Source organism: Mchenga conophoros, linkage group LG14, assembly GCF_057382185.1.
Source record: "Mchenga conophoros isolate Kocher_MC1m ecotype Shallow Benthic linkage group LG14, M_conophoros_male_GT1.1, whole genome shotgun sequence".
NCBI lineage: Eukaryota > Metazoa > Chordata > Actinopteri > Cichliformes > Cichlidae > Mchenga > Mchenga conophoros.
Window position 1 is genome coordinate 31,885,821 of NC_140539.1, and position 9,648 is coordinate 31,895,468.

Sequence of the window (9,648 nt, forward strand, 5' to 3'; positions counted from 1 at the left end):
GAGACATGAATGTACATGGTTAAATTAAGCTTGATTGAATGGTCGCCACTAGGTGGAGGTACTAGGCTCATAGTTCACACTTAACTTCCCTAACTCCTGAGGAATTAAAAGTAATTGACTGCACTCGCAAATATGCACTTCTGCTGGCACAAAATATTTACTTTAGACTCCTAAGGATGCTTCATTTAGTCTTCATCTTTATTGAGTAATTCAGCTGGGAACAAAATCTCAATGTGCAACTAGAGGCCATTTAAACATTACAAATACTCTTCGGGATATTTGTTTACATATTACAGTGAATTTTTTATGAAATACAATAAGCCACATTTAAAAATAACATGGCTACAACTAAGTCGAAAATACAGAAGCAAGCCCTGCAGACTGGAGCACAACATCTTTTAGACTCCTGAGATGCATTTACATCTTACTGGTTACTGATTGAGTATAGAGAGACTACATACTTGTCCCGAATCTGTTGTGTTTTAGTCAAATTTTGGAGCTTGAAATGTTAATTTTTAATGTTATCATTTGATATTTGAAGGCACAGTTAGAAGCAGAGATAACTTGACATTTTCAACACCATAGTGAAACAGTACAGCTGGTATTACTTTGGTCTTAAATATATGTGAAAGTAAATATGCACACATATATTTCATCATCTTTTGTTTAAAACACATTTGCTATTATGGGAAACACACAAATGCATATTAAATAATTATGTCTCTATTCAAGAACAAAGCTTTCTTCATACAAACAGCAGTGTTAAACAGTTCAAAATGAATTAAATGTTATGTAGGATATTGTATCATTTATAATTAATCTTTTGGTGTGTATTATATAATTTTCAGGTCCTTCACATTTAGGTCCAATCTTCCTGTATTACATAAATATTAAAGTGCAAGTTCCAAGCAGTATCAAACTATAGGATATGAATATAATCAGTAGTTACCTTGTAAATCTAGAACCAGTTTTATAAATAAAGAATATTAAATATAGAATGATTTAATAGAAATTACAAATTTTGTTTTAAGGCATTGCTGTGGGAATGAGGCAGGACACTACCAGCTATTTCTCCAACTTCTCCACTTGAGTCCCATTTTCAGGTTTTTTCTGAATCTTGTAGTCTTCCAAAAGTGCTTGCGCTGTGTGCCTGCCAGTCCTTTTCACCACAGCTTTGATCCCCAGGTTGTCAACATTGAAGGCAGTGATACCGACATTAATGGCAGAATTGACAGCGTGGTCTGTGGCTTGTCCTGCCGCTGCTCCGTACCTTCAGAGTCAGATTGAGTGAGAGGTCAGAGCGAGAGGCGGGGAGAAGAGGGTATGGGAAGAATGAATTAATATGTAGTGCAAAGACTGTAAAGATGCCATCATGCGTCGAGTGAATTTCTGTGAGGGAGTGAGGGTTGCAAGTGCATGCAAGTGTGCAATCTGGAATAAATACATTTGTTTGCCAGAATATTGGCAATTTTACCCAATTGGAAGCAGATGGGAAGATCTTTTTTGGCCAATTTCATTTACAAATTCTAACCAAATCAACTTGTATTGACACATGCATGCAAAAACAAAGCAAATGTAATACTGTAGAGTCCAGCTTAGTGATTTCCCAGGAATGCCTAACGAAGCCAAAACGTATTCAAAGAAAGAAACAGTACGGCAGATTTCCATCATTATAAGAACATTTTAAGAATTTCCCTCCTGAAACCAGTTTTTAACTCTGATGTGAATTTTGCATTTTGCAGAATTTCTTAGAACACGAGAACCCGTTGAGGCAGGCAGGATGAAAATACTGTCAATTATAACATTTCCTTCAGAAACACTGTTAGAAATCAATGGAATCACTTAAAGAGGCCCCGTAATCCAAATTGGCACACAAGAAAAGGGAGTGAACTGGTACAGCATAGGGCTGAAGAGTGCTTTGTTAAAGAGAACAAAAAAACCCAGAAGCTTGTGTTATGTGCACAATTAGAAGTGAAAAGCATTAAACAGTTGTGGAGAATCAGGAAAAATTACACTTTGTCTCATTAGGAGTGTCAGTTGTTTTGTAGACCCCTAAATCTGCAAAGCAAATTGAAGAGAGTGAGTGCACTTTTGGTTTTTGCTTACACAATGTATGCAGTCATTTACAACATACACATCAAAAACCCGTCTCCCGAGCAGTGCTGATCAAAAAATTGCATATGTGCACATTCAAGCAGTGACAGTAGTCAGAAGTAATTAAACTATATTTATTTAATTTCTTACTTGTGTTTTACGGTGGTCACTGTTTCTGAAGCTACACTTGTAGCTATGTCCTTTGCTGCTACTTCCAAACCTGTCCACATGGTTGCAAATCCTGGGAAAACACAAGAGTATTATTTGTATGTGTTTGTAAGGGTAGATACATTTATGCAAAGGGCGTAATAATGAAATACATCAGATTCAGACTGGACAAAATTCCCTTGAAGCGTGTTTTTAACGGTAACATTTCCAGAATAGCTGCTATTTTACACAGCAGACATTCAAGCTGAATTTTGGGAAAGAGGGCAAAGTCAGAGGGTGCCAAACCTGGTGAAAAGGATGTGGTGGTCAATGCAGGAAAAGCAAAACAAAAAATGCTTTTTTATCATGCTCTCTGCCAGTGCATGACAATACACAGCACGGCTGAGGTGTTTTAATCTGAATACTATCCTCTACACACTTGTCATAGAAGAGCTCTTATTTATTTATTTTTTTTAATTTCTGGTCATGTGACAAATGACCAAAAGGTCTTTTCAAAAACGTCTGTGTATATATAAAAGTACAAACAAATAAAAAAATATGGTTTTTAATAAAAAACAAACAAACCCAAAAAAAACAAAAAAAATGTTTTAAAGAATATAAAGTGAAAATTAACTTTACCTTGCACACCACTTGCAGCCACCACCATGGCTCCATCAATGTTGGAACGCCCATCTTTATCCTTCTTCATAGACTCTGGGATCAGCTTGCCTCCGTGTTTTTTCACATGTGGAGCCAACTCTCGACCCACGCAGCTAGCAACAGAACACACGCCATCCACTGCAGTAAGAAAGCATTAGTAAATTATAAGTTCACTGCCAAATTAACACTCAAGGACAGTAAAAAATGCTGACTGAAGATGACTTAATGACCTAGAAACTGGCTGACTTTGACAGCTCCTCCTGTAGCTTGCTTGGCAACATGGAGGCCTTTTGTGACTGTGGGGCTGACGGGGGTGGGTTTGTCCTCTGGAGTGATATGTTCTCTGAGTTTAGCTGCCCCTTTGTGAATGGCTATGCCTGTGTACTCAGCTCCTTTGACCAGTCCCCAGCTTAGCCAGGATGCACCTGACAGGATCACACAGGGCAGACAGCGTTAGTGATCATTAGTGAGGACTGCTGACCTATATTCATAAACAATCCAATTCCAAACTCCTAACTTTGTAAAACAATGATATTAAAAACTTAAGAGACACTGCTTACCTGTCAGGATCCCGCTTGCCACCTTTTCACTCCATTCAGGTAAAGTCTTTTCCTCTTCAGTCTCTGCTGGAGTCTCTGCAGGAGCCTCTGCTGGTTGCTCAGGTGTATCAACAGACACCTTCTGGCTGAGATTAATGGTATCTGCAGCTTCTTCTGGAGCCTGATCATAGAGACACATTGGTTAGCCAGTGCAGAATGAAGACAGACAGTGTGGGATGAAAATAAATACTTTGGACAACTTGTGGAAGCTGCACACATCTACAGATGTTCGTCTCCCAGTAACCCCCCAATGCACACAATGCATCCTCTCATTCTGCACTCCTCATTACAATGCGCTATTTGTTTGCTCTCAAACAGACTGCCATTTTAAAAACATCTCTCTGCTGTAACGAAAGATTTGAGCTAAAAATCTCTGGTATACTATTAGACTGAATAATAAAGAAATAAAAAAAAAAATGCTTACTTTCTGATGTGATATCACCTCCATTTGACAAGATAATTAGGCTGTGTGCATTCATTAAAAATGACCTTGCCTGGTGTCACTCCAATCAAAATGACACCTCCATCATGGCTAAACTGGCACTTGTCTTTCAGCTGAAGCTCTAAGGTTCTAACTGCTGCAGATAAGAGCATTATAACTGATTAATTCTCCTCACCTGCCTGAGTCAAATCCCCACAATGCTGAGGCAGGGGTAATTTGGGGAGGGCTGCTAGATCAGAAATAAGCAGCAGCAAGAGTTTCATTGCAAGCCAACAATACAGCAGAGTGCAGCATCAAAAGTGTTGTTTGTGTAAGAATCAACAAAACAATTAAACTGGAATTTAAAAAATCTGAAGTTGGGAAAGTTTAGATTTTCTAGTTTAAAAAAAATAATCTTGTTATTTCTTTAAACACAGAAATCAAATACAGCATGATCTCTGTTTGGGGATATATTTAGCCACAGACTCTACTGTTTGGGAAACACAGGCCTTACAGCCTGGTCTCTGTTTGCAATTGTTTGCCAGATAATACCAAATATTTCATGCTGTTGCAGATCTAACCACAGTGAAACACACTGACCTGAACCCTCAGATCTGTCATCTGGGACAACAGGTCCTGAAACAGTCCTCTGTCTGTAGCAGGGAGCTCAGAGGACAAAACCACTCCCACATAATACCCTGGAGCTGGTGCCATCATGTCCGGAAACATAAACACACCAGTGTTACAGAGTAACACTGGAGAGTTCATGGCCATGAGAGGGTACAGCCAGTCACACACCTGCCAGGATCAAAAGAAAGTGAAGAAAATGCAACAAATGGAAAATGTGATTAAAAACAAATCAAAACAGGTATACTATGATATGAAATGATGTGTGTAATATAGTATAGTAAGTGAATTGAGGTGAAAGTTACATTTAACAGGAGAAAGAAGTCTGCAGACATTTTGTTTTACTAGAAGTTTTCAAAAGTAACCTTGAATGAATCCTGGTTTTACAAATGGTGCTTCTGCACAACACAGTGAGACAAACTAGAGTACACAGTCATCCTGTGATTGCTGCATGTCTAACAAGATTACAGAGCATAACTGTGTAAGCTGGGTTTACGTAATTACTTGCACTCATGTGAATCACTGATGTCACACACTTTCAATAACACCTGGGAAATCCCCCACTAAATAGGCAAATTTTAGTCTCATGACACTAGTGGCATGAAAGGCAAATGTAATCATAACAAATAATCCTGAATAGGTTAGAGCCATTTGGTGTTATTGATTTAGTCTCTTAATAAAGAGCTTAAGCTGTCTACATACCTCCAAACCCTTTCTTATCTTATCATTGACTGGTTGCGGTGTTGACCTGTACAAATCCAACTTGGCAGTTCAAAACACCTCACAACCTTTGATTTCACTGCATCATTGGTTTGTATTAAGCAACTTATTTCAAGTCAAAAGAAAAAGAAAAATCTGGAAAGCATCTCAAACTACATCATGCTCATCTGTGAAGATTCACAACCCATGTGATATGTTAAAAAATCCCCCCCACCCCCCCCACCCCCAATAAAAAAAACAAAAACAACCAAAAAACACAAAAAACCCCATTACCAAATAACAGTGTTTTATTTATTTTTGTGACTAACAATTTCATGTTAATATGTGATTCTACACATTTTACGAAACAGGTGGTGCAGTGGCTAGCACTATTGCCTCACAGCAAAAAGGTCCTGAGTTCGACTCCACCATTTTGCTGTGTTGAGTTTGCATGTTCTCCAAGTGTTTGTGTGGGTACTCTAGCTTCCTAGAAGATTCTGGTTTTTAATTTGGCTTTAAGTGCACATCCTCATTCAATTTACAGGTAAAGGTCAAGGTTTTCATACAGGTTAAGGTTTTCATCTTTAAAGGTCTTTGAGATATTAATGTTCAAACACTGCTTTAGTTTTAAATGTGTAAAAAACAAACAAACAAACACACACACACACACACACAAAAAAAAAACCCCCCACCTCCTACTAAAAAAAACTTTATACTTTTTCCATTTATATTAAAATACATTTAGATACACCTGTCAGTTTGGGAGCTGCATGCCCATCTAGCTCCTAGCTACTGTCATTTTCTTTTTAAAATGGAAAATTAAGTTCACACATCATCTTGGCATAGTGCACATGCCTACACATATGAACACTCCAAATAACTTCATTTCTTTTTCTGAATATTGTCACCTGTGCCCCAAATCTGATTCATGTCTGGGATTCCGCCGAGGATGACATCATAGCCATTAACCTACCTACTGGGACTAGGGCATTAGGTAAACAACCCTCACATGACTCTGTCCTTAGGAAGGAGGGACATTGATCTTTAACCGGCCTATGTCCCTCTGCTGATGACTCACTGTAATGCGGATATTAAGAAATTGAGCAAACATCTTATGAAATCGGGTAAAGGGACACAAAAAAGAAAAGGAGGAAGAGAATTGATAACATATTTTTTGAGTGATTGCTTAACACCACATGAATGTATAATTTTAAAATAACAAAGTAAAAAGATATATATATATATAAATAAATAAAATAATTTTTCCCCTCTCACCTGCAGAAATGCTGGTGGTCGATTAGGCACTCTGTCTGAGTGATCGCTGGTAAACCTCACCAGCCGCAGGTAGCCGGGGTATGAGGGAGCGCTCACTTGCCCCTCAGGTGTGACAAAAAATATCTGCACACCGTTGGGAATGTACAGCAGCTCCTCTCCATCTTCACCTATGCTCTGAGGGGAAGGTGTCGAGTTAGATGTATGACTGTAGAACTCTTCCCCGACCAATGACATCTCCCCTGAATCTGTTCCATATGAGACTGATATGTGACCATCGGCTGCCTGAGGAGAGTAGGCTGGAGGCTGTTCGGCAGGAACCGCAGAGGGTCTGGTAGGTGAGAGGGGTAGACCCACTCCTCCGCTTGGAGGCAAACCTCCTACAGCTCTAGCTGGCTGACCATTAGCAGAAGGAATGTCTGGTGGAGGCGGCCGTACTGGCTTCTCTGTGGTGGGAAGTCCTGGGTAGAGACCTTTTGCAGAAATGCTTGTTGCATCAGGGGCAGATACTGCAGATTCAGGGTCAGAGCTGGTCTCTAGTATGGCCATGCGGGTGGTGATGTTGTTCAGGGTCTCCTGCATCTTCTGCTGCATCTGCCTTGCTGATTCCCAGGAGTTGCCAACACACTCTTCCCCCTTCGAAGGTACACTGATAGCCCTAAGAAGGTGCTGTCGTCCTTTTTTGTAGAGCTCCAGGGCCTGACTCTTGTCTCCGGCTTCATCTGCAGTGAGTCCTTTATTGATGCACTCGAAGGCCCTTTCATAGCCATCTTTGATCACTTGAAGTCTGGCATTATCAAATGCATCTTGTTTAGCTTTCTCCATTGCTCTGAAACAAGACAATTGGTAAATTTCTATTAAGTACAGCACATGCAGGGAAATGATTATCTTGGCTAGACTTTGAAATGGCTAAAGGTTATTCAAATGATATTTTACTGCTTACTTAACTTCGACCCCAAACTTGATCACAAGTACAAGTCACTTAGAAGTGAAACGCATCGCGCAAATGGCCCTCTTGGTCTTTCTAGATCACATGTTACCTGGTTTATTTTCGTTACGTACGTCAGTGTTACTGGTTTAAAACGATCCACTAAAACAGGCTTTAAACACACTAATCCTCGTGTTAAACTTGCTAACACAGATCAACAAGAGCTAACATCTGCGTTCGGACAAAGTCAGGAGCTATGCCACGATTTTAGTGTACCGACAGCAACATATATATATAACACGTGAAGTCGTAATTAGTGATAACTACTAGCTGTCAGCTAGCTCCAACTCACCTAATAGCGAATGATATTAGCTCTTACCTTAGAGAGCGGAAAAACACCAAAGAACAGCTTATTAATTGGCCTGCTAACGTTCCTCCTAGCTAGCAAAGAGTGATAACTTCAATCGGCAACCTGAGTAAATAAACTAGACTTCGCTGCTGGACGACTCCCTAAAGTAAAGGAGAGCCTAGTGGTGTCATGAGGTCATTACTGACCTTTCAAAGCAAAAGTTCCACGACCGACCCGACGTGCCCAATACAATCACTTGTCAGCCCCCTTTTAAAAAAATAGATACCGGAAGTAGTGAAACGCCACCTAAACTTGACAATTTTTGTAGTTCGTCACCATAACCACAAGAGGTCACTAAGCACCCATTCAAATAGCTTCTACTGATAAATGAACCATTTGAATAAGGGGACACTTCCATCTATTGGTCATAGTGAGCAACTGCAACAATTTATTTTCCATTAAATCAAATTTCAGTTCCATTAATATCAAGCAGAAATTATGCACTTATACACACTTCCATATAGATTCAAAAACGGTGACTGAATGATGCGGTGGCAGTGTAAATATATTTCTTAATATTAATAAAGAGACACCTTTTAGGACTTCTCATCAATAATGCAAACTAGCTGAACTTATGATAAAAAGCAAGTTCACAATGCAGCATTTTCAACAGTCTCAAGCCATGCTAAGGTTTTTGTTTTGTTTGTTTGTTTTTAAAAAATATATTTATAATTTTTTTCTTTGAAGCTATTAACCAAATTTTGGGGAAATCTTGGATGATTCACTATGAATGCAGAAAATTCTAATTTTGATCTGACATGCAATGCCATCAGGTAAGCATGTGGCTGACAATATGTTGATTTTTCAGCATCGCAGTATCCCAGACATGCTGCCATTACAGTGATATTTTACTGTTGCAAAGGTAAGCCAAGAAGGAGACAGAGATCTCTAGTTTGACCTGGAGACCCTGTGTTTCTTACACTTTTCAACAACCAGTATGTATCTGTTGATTGCATCACCCTAAATCACAACAGTGGTCATTAACTGGTACAGCAGTCTTAGTCATGGTGGCCATTGCTGGCCACAATCAATACAGAAAACAGCTGCAATAATGTTAAACATTAACAATAACAACAACAACAACAGATCAAGATAACTGGAATAGCTGTTATAACTCTGTAACTTAACACGTGAATGTCAGATGAACAGACCCATGAGTCTTTAAGCTAGTGGCTCCTCCCCTTAGCCGGCTACAATGCTTGTTTAGAAAAATGCACAATGGAGCACTATCGGTCATGGATTGGCCTCCCTGTAGCCTGGACCTTACAAGAAATCACAAGAACATTTGCCTGAGAGAGTTTGGGCTGTGCTGAAGAAGGTGGTCATGACCCTTGTGCTTGATGCCCAAACTCAAACTATGCACTGAAGATTGCATGCTATTCCTGTGTCTGCAGCTTACTCAAACTTGCTTCCATAATCCAAAGACATGCATGGGTTAGTTTAATAGGTGATCACCAATTAAAGTAACAAAATGGATATGTTTTCATTAATGTAACTCAAATGAATGTATTCAACAAAAAATTGAAAACAGATTCCCGAAAGCCTCTGTTATACCTCAGAGGTCTGAGCTGACCTCGGGTCACCCAGCTGTTGAGAAAGCTGAAACATTAATCTGCTCAGTGACCGTATCCTGTTTACTGAACACTCACAGCAGCTGTGAAACTGAGGATTCTGTTTACCGGTGCTAAATCATTTTAATGTTCAGACGAACCGTTGACCGACTAGACAGAAAATTATGCTGGTTCATCAAAATGTTGATACAATTGTTGTAAAATATTTCCAGAGGAGAAGA

At 39.3% G+C, this 9,648-nt stretch overlaps 1 protein-coding gene across 2 annotated transcripts; it reads right to left on the bottom strand.

Moving 5' to 3' along the window:
- Positions 1-175: 175 nt before the first annotated feature.
- Positions 176-7,996, bottom strand: spartb (spartin b). Of its 2 annotated transcripts, XM_085243947.1 has the most exons (9): positions 7,827-7,996; positions 6,523-7,348; positions 4,522-4,719; positions 3,462-3,621; positions 3,132-3,326; positions 2,881-3,039; positions 2,245-2,335; positions 2,014-2,058; positions 1,136-1,270 (listed from the first exon to the last, which is right to left on the bottom strand). In XM_085243947.1, exons 2-8 carry the CDS (start codon positions 7,342-7,344, stop codon positions 2,034-2,036), a joined length of 1,650 nt encoding a protein of 549 aa, XP_085100073.1. In that variant the 5' UTR covers positions 7,345-7,348; positions 7,827-7,996; the 3' UTR covers positions 1,136-1,270; positions 2,014-2,033. The 2 variants fall into 2 exon arrangements, with proteins under 2 accessions (XP_085100072.1, XP_085100073.1); XM_085243946.1 differs by lacking the exon at positions 2,014-2,058 and having other exon boundaries at positions 176-1,270.
- Between the last annotated feature and the right edge of the window lie 1,652 nt (positions 7,997-9,648).